Here is a 22,454-nt window from a genome sequence, read left to right on the forward strand (position 1 = left end):
CTTCACTTACATAATGCTTACTATGTGCTACGGACCGTACGAGGCTCTGGGTTAGATACCAGCTATCCAGATTGGCCGCAGTCCCCGTCCCGCGTGGGGCCCACGCCAGGGACTCGCCCAAGGTCCCCCACGGCAGAAAAGCAATGGAACCGGGATTAGAACCCAGGTCTTCCTGACTCACTGCCGCTTTCCCTCAGCCCGGACGCCACGACTAGGCCCTCCTCCCCGACTCGCCCCGCTGAGAAAACCCACCAGTCGTCCATCGAGGCATGGCAGGCTCGGCTTTAAAGGTAGCTTTTAGTGAAAGAGTCTCTCGACGCGTCATTAGGGTTGTGTCCGAAAGCGACGTCCCCCCGCCGCTTTTCCCCGTTTCACTTGACCGTGATATTGATGATGCTGATGTCTTCGTAGGGCTTATCCGTCTTGGGGTTGACTTTGACGTTGGAGATCCGCTGGACCACCTCCATCCCCTTGGTCACTCGGCCAAACACGGTGTGCTTGTTGTCGAGCCACGGCTGGGGCAGGGAACGAACCCGGGGGCGCGGGGGTTAGCGCGTTGGAGAACGCGGCCATTCATTCATTCATTCATTCGGTCGTATTTATTGAGCGCTTACCGTGTGCAGACTTTGGGAGTGCATGGGTGTAGAGGTGGGAGATCACGCTAAGGAACATGGCAAGCAACCGAAATAGAAACCCGGGATTGAGAGCTTTCAGAAATAGGAAGCCACAATTAAGGGTAGTCAGGAATATTCAGTAAAGCCATATCCGAAGGTGCCGAACGGTGCTGTACCTTTGATGGCTTTGAATTGAAGGAGAATCCACTGAGTGCTTTGTTGAAGATGGGTTTTTTTGTTTATATATATATATATATATATATATGTATATATGGTTGTACATATTTATTACTTTATTTATTTTACTTGTACATATCTATCCTATTTATTTTATTTTGTTGGTATGTTTGGTTTTGTTCTCTGTCTCCCCCTTTTAGACTGTGAGCCCACTGTTGGGTAGGGACCGTCTCTATATGTTGCCAATTTGTACTTCCCAAGCGCTTAGGACAGTGCTCTGCACACAGTAAGCGCTCAATAAATACGATTGATGATGATGCAGAGCACTGTCCTAAGCGCTTGGGAAGTCCAAGTTGGCAACATATAGAGACGGCCCCTACCCAACAGCGGGCTCACGGTCTGGAAGACTGTGTCGGGTCACCACAAACGCGAACCCTTGCTGCTTCTGTGTGGGTAACTATCTGTATATCTCTGTAATTTATCGTTTTATCTATTTGTCTTAATGTCTGTCTCCCCCTCTAGACCGTGAGCTCGTTGTTGGGTAGGGACCGTCTCTAGATGTTGCCAATTTGGACTTCCCAAGCGCTTAGTACAGTGCTCCGCACACAGGAAGCGCTCAGTAAATACGACTGAATGAATGACTCCCCATAGCACATATGTATCTATCTGTATATATCTATAATTTATTGTTTTATCTATTTGACTTAATGTCTGTCTCCCCCTCTAGACCGTGAGCTCGTTGTTGGGTAGGGACCGTCTCTAGATGTTGCCAGCTTGTACTTCCCAAGCGCTTAGTACAGTGCTCCGCACACAGTAAGCGCTCAATAAATACGACTGAATGAATGACTCCCCACAGCACATATGTATCTATCTGTATATATCTGTAATTTATCGTTTTATCTATTTGTCTTAATGTCTGTCTCCCCCTCTAGACTGTGAGCTCGTTGTTGGGTAGGGACCGTCTCTATATCATCATCATCAATCATATTTATTGAGCGCTTACTGTGTGCAGAGCACTGTACTAAGCACTTGAGAAGTACAAATTGGCAACATATAGAGACAGTCCCTACCCAACAGTGGGCTCACAGTCTAAAAGAGGGAGACAGAGAACAAAACCAAACACACTAACAAAATATATGTTGCCAGCTTGCACTTCCCAAGCGCTTAGTACAGTGCTCTGCACACAGTAAGTGCTCCAGAAATACGACTGAATGAATGACTCCCCACAGCTCATATGTATCTATCTGTATAGATCTGTAATTTATTGTTTTATCTATTTGTCTTAATGTCAGTCTCCCCCTCTAGACCGTGAGCTCGTTGTTGGATAGGGACCGTCTCTAGATGTTGCCAACTTGTACTTCCCAAGCGCTTAGTACAGTGCTCCGCACGCAGTAAGCGCTCAATAAATACGACTTAATGAATGACTCCCCATAGCACATATGTATCTATCTGTATATATCTATAATTTAATGTTTTAACTATTTGACTTAATGTCTGTCTCCCCCTCTAGACCGTGAGCTCATTGTTGGGTAGGGACCGTCTCTAGATGTTTCCAACTTGTACTTCCCAAGCGCTTAGTACAGTGCTCCGCACACAGCAAGCGCTCAATAAATACGACTGAATGAATGACTCCCCACAGCACATATGTATCTATCTGTATAGATCTGTAATTTATCGTTTTATCTATTTGTCTTAATGTCAGTCTCCGCTTCTAGACCGTGAGCTCGTCGTTGGGTAGGGACCGTCTCTAGATGTTCCCAACTTGTACTTCCCAAGCACTTAGTACAGTGCTCCGCACGCAGTAAGCGCTCAATAAATACGACTGAATGAATGACTCCCCACAGCACATATGTATCTGTATATATCTGTAATTTATCGTTCTATCTATTTGTCAATGTCTGTCTCCCCCTCTAGACCGTGAGCTCGTTGTTGGGTAGGGACCATCTCTAGATGTTTCCAACTTGTACTTCCCAAGCGCTTAGTACAGTGCTGTGCACACAGTAAGCGCTCAATAAATACGACTGAATGAATAGTGGAAGTTTGCGAAGAGGAGAATGATTCTCCGCGTGAAGGTGGGTGGTTTGGGGCCCGGAGCCGCACGTGGCTGGTAAAGTACCGGCTAAAATGGTCGATATTTCAAGGAGACAACTGGGGGATGGCCATTACGATACGAGGAGCCCCGGCCTGGGAGACGGGGGACCTGGATTCCAATCCCGGCTCCGCCACTTGCACCGAGAAGTTCAGTGACTTGCCCAAGGTCACCCAGCAGGCACGAGGCAGAGCCAGGATTAGAACCCAGGCCCTCCGCCTCCCATGCCCGGGAGTCCGCGCTACTTCTACTTAAATTACGGTTTTTGCGGCTCAGCGGGAAGGAGCCTGGGCTTTGGAGTCCGAGGTCGTGGGTTCAAATCCCGGCTCCGCCACTGGTGAGCTGTGTGGCTTTGGGCGAGTCACCTCGCTTCTCTGGGCCTCAGCTCCCTCACCTGGAAAACGGGGATGAAGACCGGGAGCCCCCCGCGGGACAACCTGATGACCCTGGATCTACCCCAGCGCTTAGAACAGTGCTTTGCGCATAATACCACCATTATTATTATTATAATTAGAGAAGCAGCTGTGGCTCAGTGGCAAGAGCCCGGGCGTTGGAGTCAGAGGTCATGGGTTCAAATCCCGGTTCCACCACTTGTCAGCTGGGTGGCTTTGGGCAAGTCGCTTCACTTCTCTGAGCCTCAGTTCCCTCATCTGGAAAATGGGGATTAAGTCCGTGAGCCCCCCCCGTGGGACAACATACTTTGTATCGTCCCCAGCGCTTCGAACAGTGCTTTGCACATAGTAAGCGCTTAACAAATGCCATCATTATTATTATTTAATGCTTCCGAGGTGGCGGAGCAGCGTGCGCCGGGCACCAGGGTGGCTAAGGAGCGTGGGAGGAGGCAGCGCAGTCTCCTCGGGCCCGCGACTCACCGTGGGGACAACCGTGACGAAGAACTGGGATCCGTTGGTGTTGGAGCCGGCGTTGGCCATGCTGAGCGTGTACGGGCGGTCGTGCCGCAGGGTCGAGTGGAATTCGTCCTCGAACTCTCCTCCCCAGATGCTCTCGCCTCCCATGCCGGTGCCGGTCGGGTCTCCGGTCTGGATCATGAAGCCCTGGGAAGGAAGCCGGCGGCTGAGCCCTGGGGGTCCACAGCAGCAAACGACCACCCTCTACCCGAGAGGCCCACGGTGTCACTCCGGCACTCCTCGGCGCGGTCGGGAGGGGTGATAACAATAATAATAATAATAATAATCGGCATTTGTTAAGCGCTTACTACGTGCAAAGCACTGTTGTAAGCGCCGGGGAGGATACAGGGTGATCAGGTTGTCCCACATGGGGCTCACAGTCTTCATCCCCGTTTTACAGATGAGGGAACTGAGGCCCAGAGAAGTGAAGTGACTTGCCACACAGCAGACGTGGTGGAGCTGGGATTCGAACCCGTGACCTGTGACTCCAAAGCCCGGGCTCTTTCCACCGAGCCACGCCACCCATTTCCGGGCCCGACCGGCCCTGCCTCGGCTCAACCTCAGCGATGAGACGCCCCCGAAGACCACCCTGGGAGTCGGGAAGCAGCGTGGCTCGGTGGAAAGAGCCCGGGCTTTGGAGTCAGAGGTCCTGGGTTCAAATCCCGGCTCCGCCACTTGGCAGCTGGGTGACTCTGGGCACGTCACTTCTCTGGGCCTCAGTTCCCTCATCTGTAAAATGGGGATTAAGACTGTGGGACAACCTGATCATCTTGTAACCTCCCCAGCGCTTAAAACAGTGCTTTGCACACAGTAAGCGCTTAACAAACACTATCATTATTATTATTAGCGTCCGCCGCGTTTCCATCTGGGGGCGGGGAGGGGAGTGTTCCTTTCGAGGAACTCTCTATCTATCTATCTATCTCTCTATCATCTATCTATTATTTATTTTACTATTGCTCTATTTATTTATTTATTTATTTTACCTGTACATATCTATTCTATTTATTTTATTTTGTTAGTATGTTTGGTTTTGTTCTCTGTCTCCCCCTTTTAGACTGTGAGCCCGCTGTTGGGTTGGGACTGTCTCTATAGGTTGCCAATTTGTACTTCCCAAGCGCTTAGTACAGTGCTCTGCACACAGTAGGCGCTCAATAAATACGATTGATTGATTGATTGATTGATGATGATGATGAGGATTTGAGGCCCCTTCACTACTACCTTGCAAACCGCACGAACCAAGATCCCAGAGGCCACTAAAAAAGCAACTCTTCCGGGTTCCCGAGCTCCGCGGGATGTGGCGGCTCTTTCCGCCCCCGGAGCCCCGACCGGCCGCAAAGGGGACGCTCGTTACCTTGATGATGCGGTGAAACGTGTGCCCGTTGTAGTAACCGTTGCGGCTGTGGACGCAGAAGTTTTCCACCGTCTTCGGGCACCTACAATGCAGGAGGAGAGGATTTGGGCGCCCTTTCATCATCATCAATCAATCAATCAATTGTACTAAGTACTAACTAAGTACTAAGTACTAAGTAGTAATAGTACTAACTGTACTAAGCGCTTGGGAAGTACAAATTGGCAACACATAGAGACAGTCCCTACCCAACAGTGGGCTCACAGTCTAAAAAGGGGAGACAGAGGACAAAACCAAACATACTAACAAAATAAAATAAATAGAATAGATATGCACAAGTAAAATAGAGTAATAAATATGTACAAACATATATACAGGTGCTGTGGGGAAGGGAAGGAGGTAAGATGGGGGGGATGGAGAGGGGGACGAGGGGGAGAGGAAGGAAAGGGCTCAGTCTGGGAAGGCCTCCTGGAGGAGGTGAGCTCTCAGTAGGGCCTTGAAGGGAGGAAGACAGCTAGCTTGGTGGATGTACTTAACGTACATAGTGGTCACTCAGGGTTTTTTTTTTTTTCTTTTGCATTTCATGGTCTTTGTTAATAACAATAATAATAATAATAATGGTATTTGTTAAGCGCTTACTGTGTGCAAAGCACTGTTACATGCTTACTTAACGTACACAGTGGTCACTCAGGTTTTGTTTTGTTTTCTTTTGCATTTCACGGTCTTTGTTAATAATTGATAATAATAATGGTATTTGTTAAGCGCTTACTGTGTGCAAAGCACCCTTACATGCTTACTTAACGTACACAGTGGTCACTCAGGTTTTGTTTTTCTTTCTTTTGCATTTCATGGTCTTTGTTAATAACTGATAATAATAGTGGTATTTGTTAAGCGCTTACTGTGTGCAAAGCACTGTTACGTGCTTACTTAACGTACACAGTGGTCACTCAGGTTTTGTTTTTTTTTCTTTTGCATTTCATGGTCTTTGTTAATAACTGATAATAATAATGGTATTTGTTAAGCGCTTACTGTGTGCAAAGCACTGTTACATGTTTACTTAACATACACAGTGGTCACTCAGGTTTTGTTTTCTTTTCTTTTGTATTTCATGGTCTTTGTTAATAATTGATAATAATAATGGTATTTGTTAAGCCCTTACTGTGTGCAAAGCACTGTTACATGCTTACTTAACGTACACAGTGGTCACTCAGGTTTTGTTTTCTTTTCTTTTGTATTTCATGGTCTTTGTTAATAATTGATAATAATAATGGTATTTGTTAAGCGCTTACTGTGTGCAAAGCACTGTTACATGCTTACTTAATGTACACAGTGGTCACTCAGGTTTTGTTTTCTTTTGCATTTCATGGTCTTTGTTAATAATTGATAATAATAATGGTATTTGTTAAGCGCTTACTGTGTGCAAAGCACTGTTACATGCTTTCTTATACACAGTGGTCACTCAGGTTTTGTTTTTCTTTTGCATTTCATGGTCTTTGTTAATAACTGATAATAATAATGATATTTGTTAAGCACTCACTGTGTGCAAAACACCGTTACATGCTTACTTAATGTACACAGTGGTCACTCAGGTTTTGTTTTTTTTTTCTTTTGCATTTCATGGTCTTTGTTAATAATTGATAATAATAATATTTGTTAAGCGCTCACTGTGTGCAAAGCACTGTTACATGCTTAACGTACACAGTGGTCACTCAGGTTTTTTCTTTTGCATTTCATGGTCTTTGTTAATAATAATAATAATAATAATAATGGTATTTGTTAAGCGCTTACTGTGTGCAAAGCACTGTTACATGCTTAATGTAGACAGTGGTCACTCAGGTTTTTTTTTTTCTTTTGCATTTCATGGTCTTTGTTAATAATTGATAATAATGGTATTTGTTAAGCGCTTACTGTGTGCAAGCGCTTACTCCCCTCCTCAAAAACCTCCAATGGCTACCGATCAATCTGCGCATCAGGCAGAAACTCCTCACCCTGGGCTTCAAGGCTGTCCATCACCTCGCCCCCTCCTACCTCACCTCCCTTCTCTCCTTCTACTGCCCAGCCCGCACCCTCCGCTCCTCCACCACTAATCTCCTCACTGTACCTCGCTCTCGCCTGTCCCGCCATCGACCCCCGGCCCACGTCCTCCCCCGGGCCTGGAATGCCCCCAATCCCTCTGCCCACCCGCCAAGCTCGCTCTCTTCCTCCCTTCAAGGCCCTGCTGAGAGCTCACCTCCTCCAGGAGGCCTTCCCAGATTGAGCCCCTTCTTTCCTCTCCCCCTCGTCCCCCTCTCCATCCCCCCGCCTTACCGCCTTCCCCTCCCCACAGCACCTGTATATATGTATATATGGTTGTACATATTTATTACTCTGTTTATTTATTTATTTATTTATTTTACTTGTACATTTCTATCCTACTTATTTTATTTTGTTGGTATGTTTGGTTCTGTTCTCTGTCTCCCCCTTTTAGACTGTGAGCCCACTGTTGGGTAGGGACTGTCTCTATGTGATGCCAATTTGTACTTCCCAAGCGCTTAGTACAGTGCTCTGCACATAGTAAGCGCTCAATAAATACGATTGATTGATTGATTGATTGCAAAGCACTGTTACATGCTTACTTAACGTACACAGTGGTCACTCAGGTTTTGGTTTTTTTTCTGTGCATTTCATGGTCTTTGTCAAGTGCTTACTTAACTTACATAATGCTTACTATGCGCCACAGACTGTCCGAGGCTCTGGGTTAGATACAAACTATTCAGATTGGACACAGTCCCTGTCCCACATGGGGCTCACAGCCATCATCATCATCATTATTATTCTCTGTGCCTCCGTTTCCTAACTGTAAAATGGGAATTAAAAGGCTGTTCTCCCTTCTACTTCGTTTCCACAGGGACTGTGTCCGACCCGATTAACCTGGCCCTACTCTGTGCTTAGTAAAGTGTTTGATGCGGGGGAGGCCTAGCTGAAAAGCGGTCAATCCTCGGTCCGTCTGCAGGCCAAGGGATCGCCAGGAAAAACTGGTGGCCCAACTTGTGCTTCCCAAGCGCTTAGTCCAGTGCTCTGCACGCAGTAAGCGCTCGATAAATACGATTGAATGATCGGCCCCGTACGTACTCGACCGGAAAGAGCTTGATGTGGATGTCTCCCATGCTCGTGTGGACGATGGCGCTGTCCGAGACCCGCTTGGGCCCCTCGGCCTGCGTGGCCGCCATGACCTCCTCTTTGGACGGCTTCTCGTTGAACACGTCGCGGTCGGAGTCGGCGCTCTTCGTGTCCTCCGGCTCGCGCTTGGTGAACTGGGGGAGGGAGGTCGAGTCACACAACCGGCGCTGGGGTTTTCCGGCTCGCAAACCAACCGACCTGGCGTGGCTGGTTCATTCGCTCGCTCGGTCAGTCGTATTTACTGGGCGCTTACTGTGTGCAGAGCACTCGTCCCCCTCTCCATCCCCATCTTACCTCCTTCCCTTCCCCACAGCACCTGTATATATGTTTGTACAGATTTATTACTCTATTTTACTTGTACATATCTATTCTTTTTATTTTGTTAGTATGTTTGGTTTTGTTCTCCGTCTCCCCCTTTTAGACTGTGAGCCCACCGTTGGGTAGGGACTGTCTCTATATGTTGCCGATTTGTACTTCCCAAGCGCTTAGTACAGTGCTCTGCACATAGTAAGCGCTCAATAAATACGATTGATTGATTGATTGACTAAGCGCCTGGGTGGTCGGCAACGTGTAGAGACGGTCCCTACCCCAAAACGGGCTCCCTTGGGGTTGTGGCAGAGTGCCCGGCATGGGCAGGATGCCGTTCTCGGCCCCTGGGAAGGAGCAAATCGGGATAGTGGGAGAAGAGAAAACGGGGGGCTTAGTCAGGGAAGGCTTCTTGGAGGAGATGGACCTTCGGTAAGACTTTGCAGTGTTGGGGGGGAAGAGAAATTGTGTCAGATTTGAGGAGGGAGGGTGTTCCAGGCCAGAGGCAGGACACGGGTGAGGGGTCAGCGGCGAGATCAGGGAGAAGGTTCGTACTAGAGGAGCCAAGTGTGCGGGCTGGGTTGTGGAGACATCGGGAGACGGCATCATCATCATCATCAATCATATTTATTGAGCGCTTACTATGTGCAGAGCACTGTACTAAGCGCTTGGGAAGTACAAATTGGCAACATATAGAGACAGTCCCTACCCAACAGTGGGCTCACAGTCTAAAAGGGGAAGAAAGGCAGAAAGGATGGCAGGCAGAGTGTCTCGGGCCCGATTGGGAACGTATCATCATCGAGGAGGCCCCCTGAGCCTGGCACCCGCAACGCCCGCGTAGCCGGGGTGCCAACCCGAAAGACGCCGCTTCTCAGCAGTTGGTAGGCATGTTCCCTGCCCACGGTGAGCTTATTAGACCCCTTTGAGCAGAATCTGGCTGGTGGCAGTTGAGGACCGGCAAGATCCTCAAGTAAACTCGGCCTTTCCCAAACGTCCTAATCCTCTCGGCTTCCTGTGGGATTTAGTCCAAGGCACTTGGGCTTTCCTGACCTTTGTCTTCGGGTATTTAGGGACCCTGTTGCTACTCCCAAATAAGAATGCCCCCCCTCCATTTCATCATCATCATCATCATCAATCGTACTTATTGAGCGCTTACTATGTGCAGAGCACTGTACTAAGCGCTTGGGAAGTACAAATTGGCAACATACAGAGACAGTCCCTACCCAACGGTGGGCTCACAGTCTAAAAGAGGGAGACAGAGAACAAGACCAAACATACTAACAAAATAAAATAAATTTCCCCCAGGAAGGTGGAGTTTTGTAAGTCAGCAACCCTTTGGCACCCGTATATATGTTTGTACATATTTATTACTCTATTTATTTATTTTACTTGTACATATCTATTCTATTTATTTTATTTTGTTCGTATGTTTGGTTTTGTTCTCTGTCTCCCCCTTTTAGACTGTGAGCCCACTGTTGGGTAGGGACTGTCTCTACATGTTGCCGACTTGGACTTCCCAAGCGCTTAGTACAGTGCTCCGCACACAGTAAGCACTCAATAAATACGACTGAATGAATGACTCCCCAAAGCACATATGTATCTATCTGTATAGATCTGTAATTGATCGTTTTATCTATCTGTCTTAATGTCTGTCTCCCCCTCTAGACCGTGAGCTCGTTGTTGGGTAGGGACCGTCTCCAGATGTTGCCAACTTGGACTTCCCAAGCGCCTAGTCCAGTGCTCTGCACACAGTAAGCGCTCAATAAATACGCCGTTTCCAACTTGTACTTCCCAAGCGCTTAGTCCAGTGCTCCGCACACAGCAAGCGCTCAATAAATACGACTGAATGAATGAATGACTGATTGACCGACGTGGAAAAGTCGGAGCTGAAAAGTCTGAAGTGTTGTTATCGCTGCAAGATGACGATCTTGGCAGGAGCGACTGCCCTCGAGGTCGACGTTGTCTTGAACAACACACGGCGGAGTTGGGAAGACCCCAATGCCGACAGAAGCGGGGGGCGGGGGGAGGCGAGAGGGAAAGACGGGAACACGGGCCGCCGTGGATGGAAGCTTCCCTTCTCGGCTTCATCCTCTCCCGAGCGCTTCGCGCAGCGTGGGGAAGTCGCGCCGGGCGAGGGGGCTCGGTTTGGGGGGACCGTCCGCGGTCTGTGAGCCCACTGTTGGGTAGGGACTGTCTCCATATGTTGCCAATTTCTACTTCCCAAGCGCTCAGTTCAGTGCTCTGCACGCAGTAAGCGCTCAATAAATACGATTGATGAGGATGACACCAACGTACCATGTAGAAGCGGTTCTTTTTGAAAGAGGTGCAGACGACGGTGGGGTCGGCCTGCACGTTCTGCAGCACGGGGTTCTCCGACGCTTTCATCTCGATGGTGGCGGCCGCCCGGTGCTTCTTGGCCACCCCCTGGAACAGAGCCAGCTGCAGGACGCGGATGTTCTCCTGCTTGCCCAGGATCCGCACGCACCTGGGGGGGGACGAGGCGGGATAAGATGATGTGGAGGAGACAGGCCGGCCCTCCCCCGGACAACCGGGAGCTCCGCGATGCCCCGGCCTGCGGGAGGCTGACTGCTGCGATGACGGCATTTATTCAGCGCTTACTATGTGCAAAGCACTGTTCTGAGCGCTGGGGAGGTGCCAAGGTGATCAGGTTGTCCCACGGGGGGGGGGTTTCACACTCTTAATCCCCATTTTACAGATGAGGGAACCGAGGCCCAGAGAAGTGAAGCGACTCGCCCAAAGTCACGCAGCTGACAGTTGGCGGAGCCGGATTTGAACCCACGACCTCCGGCTCCCAAGCCCGGCCTCTTTCCACCGAGCCACGCTGCCGGAATGTGGGGGCTGGTGAGGGGGGATGACCCCCCCCCCAGTCAGTTGGCCAGTGGTACTCCTTGAGCATTTACTGTGTGCAGAGCACTGTGCTAAGCGCTCGGGAGAGGACTATGTGGCTACAGAGAAGCAGCGTGGCTCAGTGGAAAGAGCCCGGGCTTTGGAGTCAGAGGTCATGGGTTCAAATCCTGGCTCCGCCACCTGTCAGCTGGGTGACTTTGGGCACGTCACTTCTCTGGGCCTCAGTTCCCTCATCTGTAATATGGGGGTGAAGACTGGGAGCCCCATGTGGGACATCCTGATCACCTTGTAACCTCCCCGGCGCTTAGAACAGTGCTTTGCACATAGTAAGCGCTTAATAAAGGCCGTTATTATTATTTATTCTGCCGGTTTTGACGCCCGTCTGCTTGTTTTGTCGTCCGTCTCCCCCTTCTAGCCTGCGAGCCCGTTGTTGGGTAGGGAGCGTCTCTATTTGTTGGCCACTTGGACTTCCCAAGCGCTCAGTCCAGTGCCCTGCACACAGTAGGCGCTCAATAAATGCGACCGAATGACCAAAACGGGCCCGTCCCCCGCCCGCGACGAGCCCACGGTCTAGAGCGGTGCAGCCCCCTTACCGGTTGGTTTCCACGTTGACGACCTTGACGCCCAGCATGGTGCCGTAGAGGACGAAGTGCCCGGTCTCGTCGAAGACGACGTTGATGAGCCGCACGGCGTCCACCTTCTCCAGCTCCCGCTCCACGGCCATCCTCCGCCCGAACTCCATGTCCGGCAGCTGCTGCCGCATCTGCTGCAGCTCCGTGAACATCTGGGGAAGACACGGCCACCCGACTCGGGTCACGGGTCGTGGGTTCTAATCCCACCCCCGCCGCCCCCGCGACGGCCCCCGGGGCGGCTTCACTCACGCTTAAAGACTCGTCGAAGACTCTCATGAGCTTCCCCGTCAAAAACCGGAAAATCCTGACCTTCCTGTCGGAGGCGAGCGTGGCGACCTTCTTCCCGTCGGGCGAGAAGCAGAGGCTGGTGGGATACGCCCGGCACTTGGCAAACTCGTACAGGTCCGTGTCCGTCTTGTATTCCCAGGCCACGTTCCGGGGGAAGCCGTACTCGTGGGGAGGCCCCGTCCAGTACTCGATCATCCCGGATTTGTCGGAAGACACCACCGCCTTGAAGACGGGGTTGAGGCGGATCTGGGTGAGCGGCGCCGCGTGCAGCTTGGTGAAGACGTGGAGGGGCTGGTGGTCTCCTCGCCCGTCGTACACGAAGATGGTCCCCGTGCTCTTCTCCGAGGCGGCCACGGCGGAGATGGCGTCTCCCGGGCAGTACACCCACTCGCACTGCCCGGGGACGTAGCTGGGACGGAGGAGGAGGAGGAGGAGGAAGACGACGGTCTGACAATCTTCCCTTACCCACCAATCAATCAATCAATCGTATTTATTGAGCGCTTACTATGTGCAGAGCACTGTACTAAGCGCTTGGGAAGTACAAATTGGCAGGCCCCGGTTCAACCGATCCATCACTCGGTGGTTTTTACTGAGCGCTTACCGGGTGCAAGGCACTGCACTAAGTGCGTGAGAGATTAATGATAATAAAGGGTCAAGCAGATGCCCTTACCACCGCCTTGACACGCACGAGTGGAAAATTTGTATCCAAGATTCCCGGCAACAGAAATGCCAGAGGAGACAATCGGCACATTCGGTCTGGTTTAGTTCTGGGCTCAGTCCACTGGTCCTTGCGCCAGCTGGACTCCTGCTGTTCTCTCTGAATAACAACGATGGCATTTATTAAGCGCTTACCATGTGCAAAGCACCGTCCTAAGCGCTGGGGAGGGTGCGAGGTGATCGGGTTGTCCCGTGGGGGGCTCACAGTCTTCATCCCCGTTTTACAGATGAGGGAACTGAGGCCCAGTGAAGTGACTTGCCCCAAGTCACGCTGCTGATCAGAACCGTGGCTCAGTGGGAAGAGCCCGGGCTTTGGAGTCAGGCGCCATGGGTTCAAATCCCACCTCCGCCAGCTGCGTGACTTTGGGCAAGTCGCTGGACTTCTCTGGGCCTCAGTCACCTCATCTGGAAAATGGGGATTAAGACTGTGAGCCCCCCGTGGGACAACCTTGGAACCTCCCCAGCGCTTAGAACAGTGCTTTGCACATAGTAAGCACTTAATAAACGCTATCACTATTATTATCAACCCACGATCTGGACTCCCAAGCCCGGGCTCGTTCCACTGAGCCACGCTGCTTTGCCGGCTTCTACTTCCCAAGCGCTTAGTCCAGTGCTCCGCACACAGTAAGCGCTCAATAAAGACGATTGAGTGAATGAACGCTTCTAGATTACAACATAATAGAGCCGGTGACGCGCTCTGCCCACGCCGAGCTTACAGTCTAGGAGCTCCCTCATTGCTACGGAAAACGATCGATACCCACCCACACCACACCAGCCCCCTCCTCCGCTACCCCTAGACTGTGAGCCCGCTGTCGGGTAGGGACACGGTAAGCGCTCAAAAAATACAATTGAATGAATGAATGAATGTGAGCCCACTGTTGGGTAGGGACCGTCTCTATATGTTGCCAACTTGTGCTTCCCAAGCGCTTAGTCCAGAGCTCGGCACACTGTCAGCGCTCCATAAATACGACTGAATGAATGAATGGTGGGAGAGGGATGCAGGGAGAGCAGCAGCTCCCGCCCTTTGACCTCAGACTCCCCCCGCAGAAGGGGTAAGGCCGCTTGCTGGAGGACAGCAAGTCTCTGGGCCGTTTGAGTTGCATGTCGTATACGAGGGAGCACCTGCCCCACCGCCACCCCAAAAGACGGCCGTCTCCCCCTCCGCGGACTCCGGCTTTGCCCCCCGACTTTCCGGCTGCCATTTTTGCGGCCGGTTGGAGGCTCAGAAGCCGCCCCGACCGCGCCGAAGAGCCGCCTCGCTCTCCTCTCTCTCTCCCCAGTTGGCCCCTGACGCCGGAGACTCGGGAACCGATCCCGGGCGGAGGGAGCGTCAAGCTATTCCCCCCCCGAATTCCCGAAGGGAAGCCGTGAGACCGAGAGACGCCAGACCAGCCGCCCGATCCGGGCCCAACGGAGCCCCCGGCTCCCTCCCCGTCCAGACCCACCCGAGCTTCAGCATGTTGATCATGTCGAAGTTCACCACGTCGAACACCTTCATCGCCTTGTCGTCCCCGACCGAGCAGAAGAGCGCGCCTTCGGAGCTGACCGCGATGCTCTCCACCACTCCTGTCGCGGCAAAACGAGAGAGGGTCCCGGCAACTGGGGGGGGGATGCCCACGGGGGAGAAACCGTGCGCGTGGGGCTGGGGGGGGAACCGGCGAGGCGGCCGTCAGCGGGAGGAGGGAGTCTCACCGAGGTGGCTGCGGAAGTGCTTGACGAACTCGATCCCCTCTTCCACCTTCTTCCAGAATTTGACGTGCCCGTCGTGGCTGGCCGTTATGATGAAATCCGTCCTGTGGGAATAGAAGCGATCAACCGGACCCGCTTACCGTAACGCGGGGAAACGAGCGGGGCCGGCGATCCAAGAGTCCCGCTGGAGAATCCTTCCCCCGGCACGTGCTTCCGGGTGGAGCTCAGTACAGCGCTCTGCATACGGTAAGCGCTCAATAAACGCGACTGAATGAACGAGCAGACGGGACGGAGCGGTTACGCGCCTTACGCTCGCCGGCCTGGGGCAGGCTGGACTGGGTCTTTTAGACTGTAAGCCCACTGTTGGGTAGGGACTGTCTCTAGATGTTGCCAATTTGTACTTCCCGAGCGCTCGGTACAGTGCTCTGCACATAGTAAGCGCTCAATAAATACGATTGATGATGATGGGTACTGGAACGCACTGTTTTCACCGGACACCCTGGTGAGAAGGACGGCGGGGAATCTCCTTTTCTCTGCAAATACAACCTCCCCCCCACCCACCTCCCTTCGGTAAAGGGCGGAAAGTGGGAGAGAAAAGGGCTTACTTGGTACACGCGACGTGAGTGATGACGTCTCTGTGCATGTAGCTGCGTTCGTACATGGAGGCGCTGGGAAGGTTTTCCAGATAGACCCGTTCGAACTCCAGAACTGCGGAAGAGGCGAAAGAAGAAAAGCTGTCACCCGGCAGGGCCCGCGTCCTCCCCGTTCGCCCTCATCAAAAGTCTTGGTTTTCCCCGACGGGAATCCTGGGGGTCTTGCGGGGGGGAGGCCACCCCACTGCGGCCCCTTGGTGAGCCAGATGCCCCAGAGGAAGACTGTGAGCCCACTGTTGGGTAGGGACCGTCTCTATATGTTGCCAACTTGGACTTCCCAAGCGCTCAGTACAGTGCTCTGCACACAGTAAGCGCTCAATAAATACGATTGATTGATGGATTGATAAGCGCTCTTCAGGGAGCAGCTACAGCACGATCCCGGGAATCAGAAGATCCACGTGTCTGCTGGGTGACCTTGGACAAGTCACTTTCACTCATTCAAGCGTATTTATTGAGCGCTTACTGTGTGCAGAGCGCTGTACTAAGCGCTGGAAGCACTTCCCTTCTCTGGGCCTCAGATACCTCATCTGTAAAATGGGGAGTGAGACTGTGAGCCCCACATGGGACAGGGACCGTGTCCGACTTGATTTGCTTGTATCCACCCCGGCGCTTAGTACGGTGCCTGGCACATAGTAGGCGCCTAAAAAATACCATCCTCTTCACAACCCCGTTCTACTCCCGGGGAGAGCACAAAGGGATCAGCTGACATTCATTCATTCATTCAGCTGTATTTATTGAGCGCTTACTGTGTGCGGAGCACTGTATTAAGCGCTTGGGAAGTACAAGTTGGAAACATATAGAGATGGTCCTTACCCAACAACGAGCTCACGGTCTAGAGGGGGAGACAGACATTAATACAAATAGATAAAACAATAAATTACGGATATATACAGATAGATACATATGTGCTGTGGGGAGTCATTCATTCAGTCGTATTTATTGAGCGCTTACTGTGTGCGGAGCACTGTACTAAGCGCTTGGGAAGTACAAGTTGGAAACATATCCCCGTCCTCCAGGAAGGAGGAGCCTGCAGGTCTACCGGACTGGGAAGCGTGTGTCGCCAATCAATCAATCAATCATATTTATTGAGCGCTTACTGTGTGCAGAGCACTGTACTAAGCGCTTGGGAAGTCCAAGTTGGCAGCATATAGAGACGGTCCCTACTCAACAGTGGGCTCACAGTCTAAAAGAGGGAGACAGAGAACAAAACCAAACATACTAACAAAATAAAATAAGTAGAATAGATATGTACAAGTAAAATAAATAAATATATATATAGAGTAATAAATATGTACAAACATATATACATACACATATATATACACATATATCCCCCTCCGCTCAATTGCCCAATGGTATTTAATAATAATAATGTTGGCATTTGTTAAGCGCTTACTGTGTGCAAAGCACTGTTCTAAGCGCTGGGGAGGTTACAAGGCGATCAGGTTGTCCCACGGTGGGCTCACAGCCTTAATCCCCATTTTCCAGATGAGGAAACTGAGGCCCAGAGAAGTGAAGTGACTTGCCCAAAGTCACACAGCTGACCGTTGGCGGAGCTGGGATTTGAACCCATGACCTCTGACTCCAAAGCCCGGGCTCTTTCCACCGAGCCACGCTGCTTCTCTATATAATCATAATATTTATGATTATTACTACTTTTTAATCCAGAAGCAGCAGGGTCTAGTGGACAAAGCACGGGCCTGAGATTCAAAGGACCCGGGTTCATTTATTCAATCGTATTTATTGAGCGCTTACTGTGTGCAGAGCACTGGACTACTACTACTACTACTAATAATGGCGGTATTTGTTAAGCGCTTACTATGTGCAAAGCACTGTTCTAAGCGCTGCGGGGGGATACAAGGTGATTAAGGTTGTCCCACGGGGGGCTCACGGTCTTAGTCCCCATTTTACAGATGAGGGAACGAGGCCCAGGGAAGGGAAGCGACTCGCCCGAAGTCGCTGACAAGTGGCGGGGCCGGGATTTGAACCCGTGACCTCGGACTCCAAAGCCCGGGCTCTTTCCACGGAGGCACGCCGCGACTAAGCGCTTGGGAAGTGCAAATCGGCAACATCTAGGGACGGTTCCTCCCCAACAACGGGCTCACGGTCTAGAAGTTCTGATTCAGACCCCACCGACTTGTCCGCTGTGTGACCCTCAGGCAAGTCACTCGACTTCTCTGTGCCGCTCTTACCTCATCTGTAAACTGGGGCTAAAGACGGTGGGACATGCCTGCATTCATTCATTCATTCAATCGGATTTACTGAGCGCTTACTGTGTGCAGAGCACTGTCCTAAGCACTTGGGAGGTACAAGTTGGCAACATAGAGAGACGGTCCCTACCCAACAACGGGCTCACAACGCATAGTACAGTGCCTAGTAGCGTGGCTCAATGGAAAGAGCCCGGGCTTTGGAGTCCGAGGTCGTGGGTTCGAATCCCGGCTCCTCCACATGTCTGCTGTGTGACCTTGGGCAAGTCACTTCTCTGAGCCGCAGTTCCCTCATCTGTAAAATGGGGATTAAGACTGTGAGCCCCACCTGGGACAACCTGATCACTTTGTATCCCCCCCGCGGCGCTTAGAACAGTGCTTTGCACATAGTAAGTGCTTAACAAATGCCACTATTATTATTAGTAGTAGTAGTAAGTACCTAATAAATAACATTAAAAAAATTTGGTAAAGTACAATAACGTACACTGATCTCTGCCCTTTCTCCCCCCCTCATTCTTAGGATACAAGCCTCCTTTGACAACTTTCCAGTGTGCACTAAATGCACTTAATTAACTCTGAACCCCACTTGGAACAGGGACTGCGTCCAATCAATCACTGGTATTTACTGAGCGCTTAATGTGTGCACAGCACCCTACTAAGCGCTTGGGAGCGGACTGTACTGGCCCCCTCATTCCCCTCTCCCCCTACGTCCAGGCCCAGGGAATTTGGGACAGTAGCAGCGTGGCGCAGTGGAAAGAGCCCGGGCTCTGGAGTCAGAGGTCATGGGTTCAAATCCTGGCTCCGCCACTTGTCAGCTGGGTGACTTTGGGCAAGTCACTTCACTTCTCTGGGCCTCAGTTCCCTCATCTGGGAAATGGGGATCAAGAATGTGAGCACCCCCGTGGGACAACCTGATCACCTTGTAACCTCCCCAGCGCTTAGAACAGTGGCACATAGTAAGCGCTTAATAAATGCCATTATTATTATTATTACCACAAGGAAGGAATCCTCAATAATAATAATGTAAATGCCATGATTATTATTATTATTACCACAAGGAAGGAATCCTCAATAATAACAATGTTGCTATTTGTTACGAGCTTACTATGGGCCAAGCACTGTTCTAAGCGCTCGGGGGGGATACAAGGTAATCAAAGTTGTCCCGCGTGGGGCTCCCAGTCTTAATCCCCGTTTTACAGATGGGGTCACTGAGGCCCAGAGAATCAATCAATCGTATTTATTGAGCGCTTACTGTGTGCAGAGCACTGTACTACGCGCAGAGAAGTGGTGAAGTGACTTGCCCGAAGTCACCCAGCTGACAAGTGGTGGGGCGGGGATTAGAACCCATGACCTTGGCCTCCCAAGTCCTTGCTTTTTTAGACTGTGAGCCCAATGTTGGGTAGGGACTGTCTCGATATGTTGCCAATTTGTACTTCCCAAGCGCTCAGTACAGTGCTCTGCACATAGTAAGCGCTCAATAAATATGACTGATTGATCGATTGATTTTCCCACTGAGCCACGATGCTTCTCTCCCCCCCGACCCACCTGAACTGGGGGAGACACCAAGGACAAAACAACGTGTCAACATCCGTCCGTTACCAGCGAACAGAGCTGACAGTCTAGAGGGGGAGACGGACATTAAGAGAAATAAATAAATTACAGACGTGTACATAAATGTGGTGGGGCTGGGAGCGGGGGATGAATCATCAATCGTATTTATTGAGCGCTTACTATGTGCAGAGCACTATACTAAGCGCTTGGGAAGTACAAATTGGCATGAAATTGGCAATAAAGGGAGCAGGTCAGGGTGACGCGGAAGGGAGTGGGATTAGTTTACTGGCTGTGCCCCGATCTCTTTTCTGTCGCCCCAAAGTCTCTCCCACCCCGTCCCCCTGGGCTCCCCGTCTATTTATGCCAGACAACCGCTCTCCCCACCCTCAAAGGCTTATTACATCTTCTCCAAGAGGCCTTCCCCACGGCTCAGTGGAAAGAGCCCGGGCTTTGGACTCAGAGGTCATGGGTTCTAATCCCGGCTCCGCCACTTGTCAGCTGGGTGACTCTGGGCAAGTCACTTCACTTCTCCGGGCCTCACTTCCCTCATCTGTATGGGGATGAAGACTGTGAGCCCCCCTGTGGGACAACCTGATCACCTTGTAAACTCCCCAGTGCATAGAACAGTGCTTTGCACATAGTAAGCGCTTAAAAATGCTGCTATTATTATTACTATTGTCACCTGTGTGACTTTGGGCAAGTCACTTCACTTCTCTGGGCCTCACTTACCTCATCTGTAAAATGGGGATTAAGACTGTGAGCCCCACGTGGGACAACATGATCACCTTGTATTCCCCCCAGCACTTAGAACAGCACTTTGCACATCGTAAGTGCTTAAAAATGCCATTATTATTATTATTGTCATCTGAGTGACTTTGGGCAAGTCACTTCACTTCTCTGTGCCTCAGTTCCCTCATCTGTAAAATGGGGATCAAGAATGTGAGCACCCCTGTGGGACAACCTGATCACCTTGTAACCTCCCCAGCGCTTAGACCAGTGCTGGACACATAGTAAGCACTTAATAAATACCATTATTATTATTATTATTATTGTTATTCTGTGGGCCTCAGTTCCCTCATCTGTCAAATGGGGATGGAGACTGTGAGCCCCCTGTGGGACAACCTGATCACCTTGTAACCTCCCCAGCGATTAGAACAGTGTTTGGCACATAGTAAGTGCTTAATAAATGCCATCATTATTATTATTATTATTCTGTGGGCCTCAGTTCCCTCATCTGTCAAATGGGGATGGAGACTGTGAGCCCCCTGTGGGACAACCTGATCACCTTGTAATCTCCCCAGCGCTTAGAACAGTGCTTGGCACATAGAAAGCGCTTAATAAATGCCATCATTATTATTATTATTATTCTCTGGGCCTCAGTTCCCTCATCTGTCAAATGGGGATGGAGACTGTGAGCCCCCCGTGGGACAACCGGATCACCTTGTAATCTCCCCGGCGCTTAGAACAGTGCTTGGCACATAGAAAGCGCTTAATAAATGCCATCATTATTATTATTATTATTATTCTCCATGCCTCAGTTCCCTTATCTGTCAAATGGGGATTAAGACTGTGAGCCCCCCGTGGGACAACCGGATCACCTTGTAACCTCCCCGGCGCTTAGAACAGTGCTGTGCACATAGTAAGTGCTTAATAAATGCCATCATCATTATTATTAGTCTCTGTGCCTCAGTTCCCTCATCTGTCAAATGGGGATTAAGACTGTGAGCCCCCCGGGGGACAACCTCATCACCCTGTAACCTCCCCAGCGCTTAGAACAGTGCCTTGCACATAGTAAGTGCTTAATAAATTCATTCATTTAATCGTGTTTATTGAGCGCTTACTGTGTGCACAGCACTGTACTAAGCGCTTGGGAAGTACAAGTCGTCAACATATAGAGACGGTCTCTACCCAGTAACGGGCTGAGCCCCCTTCTAGACTGTGAGCCCGCTGTTGGGTAGGGACCGTCTCTAGATGTTGCCGACTTGTCCTTCCCAAGCGCTTAGTACAGTGCTCTGCACATAGTAAGCGCTCAATAAATACGATTGATTGATTGATGTTGCCAACTTGTCCTTCCCAAGCGCTTAGCACAGTGCTCTGCACACAGTAAGCGCTCAATACGATTGGCTGATTGATTAGAAGGGGGAGACAGACAACAAAACACGTGGACAGCTGTCAAAATCGTCAGAACAAATACAATTAAATACAAATAACAATCATCACTGTTATTATTATTCTCTGTGCAAAGCACCGTTCTAAGCGCTGGGGAGGGTGATGAGGTTGTCCCACGGGGGGGGGGGGCTCACGGTCTTCATCCCCATTTTCCAGATGAGGGAACTGAGGCCCAGAGAAGTGAAGCGACTTGCCCAAAGTGACACAGCTGACAAGTGGCGGAGGCAGGATTCGAACCCACCACCTCTGGCTCCAAAGCCCGGGCTCTTTCCACTGAGCCACGCTGCTTCTCCACACAGTTAAGTGTGGAGTTAAGTGTACAGTTAAGTACACCGTTAAGCGCTCAATAAATACGACTGATTGATTCCTAGTTTCCAAAGATTCATCTCCCCCACTGTTTGTGATGTCCATGCCATCCCTGTTATTATTATTATCGTTATGTTTCTTATGATTACCTTTGCGCTTTTTGGTGGGGGCCGCCTCCACGGGCAGGGGCCCCACCCACCGCTCTCCATCTTCTTCCTGCTCTTCCTGCTCCCGGCGCCTGTGGTGGTGTTCCCTGTCCCGTCTTCCCGGCTTTTCCCGCCCGCCGTCCGATCCCGATCCCGATCCCGAGCGTTCCCGCTCCGGCTCCGGCCGCTTCCCGCTGCGACCAGGGGCCGCCATCCCTCCGCCGCCGCCGCCTACGTCACCGCCCCGCGACGCCCACCGCCGCCGCGCCCGGAGATGACGTCACGGCCCCCCCTCGGGCCCGGCCATTGGCCGCGGGGACCGGTCCCGGCAGCCAATCAACGGCAAGCGCGCGCGGAAGGCTTTGCGCGCCCAGCAGGGGGGACTCGTTCGGAGGGCGGGGGCGGCTTGACGGGGAGTCGGCTCCGCCTCGGCCTCGGTTCGGCTTCGGCTCCGCTTCGGCTCGGCTCGGCTGCGGCTCCGGCTCGACCTCGGTCGGCTTCGGCTCCTCTTCGGCTTCGGCTCCTCTTCGGCTTCGTTTCGGCTCCTCTTCGGCTCTGGCTCGACCTCGGTTCGGCTTCGGCTCCTCTTCGGCTCCGGCTCCCGCTCGACCTCGGTTCGGCTCCGCT

At 51.3% G+C, this 22,454-nt stretch overlaps 1 protein-coding gene across 1 annotated transcript; it reads right to left on the minus strand.

Moving 5' to 3' along the window:
- Nucleotides 1–262: 262 nt before the first annotated feature.
- Nucleotides 263–22,000, minus strand: PPWD1 (peptidylprolyl isomerase domain and WD repeat containing 1). The gene is made up of 11 exons (XM_038765634.1): nt 21,831–22,000; nt 15,401–15,503; nt 14,799–14,899; nt 14,552–14,672; nt 12,351–12,798; nt 12,063–12,253; nt 10,897–11,086; nt 8,248–8,429; nt 5,140–5,221; nt 3,753–3,935; nt 263–515 (listed from the first exon to the last, which is right to left on the minus strand). Exons 2-11 carry the CDS (start codon nt 15,454–15,456, stop codon nt 372–374), a joined length of 1,698 nt encoding a protein of 565 aa, XP_038621562.1. The 5' UTR covers nt 15,457–15,503; nt 21,831–22,000; the 3' UTR covers nt 263–371.
- Nucleotides 22,001–22,454: the final 454 nt, after the last annotated feature.

This window comes from Tachyglossus aculeatus, chromosome 23 (assembly GCF_015852505.1).
Source record: "Tachyglossus aculeatus isolate mTacAcu1 chromosome 23, mTacAcu1.pri, whole genome shotgun sequence".
Classification (NCBI taxonomy): domain Eukaryota; kingdom Metazoa; phylum Chordata; class Mammalia; order Monotremata; family Tachyglossidae; genus Tachyglossus; species Tachyglossus aculeatus.

Bases quoted from the DNA above. Each gene is read 5' to 3' on its own strand.
- PPWD1 (XM_038765634.1), bottom strand. From the start codon at position 15,456: ATGTACGAACGCAGCTACATGCACAGAGACGTCATCACTCACGTCGCG. The intron at 5,222-8,247 runs GTACGTACGGGG...CCTGCATTGTAG, and splicing joins ATCAAGCTCTTTCCGGTCGA to GTGCCCGAAGACGGTGGAAA. The intron at 516-3,752 runs GTGAGTCGCGGG...TCCCTGCCCCAG, and splicing joins TCGTCACGGTTGTCCCCACG to CCGTGGCTCGACAACAAGCA.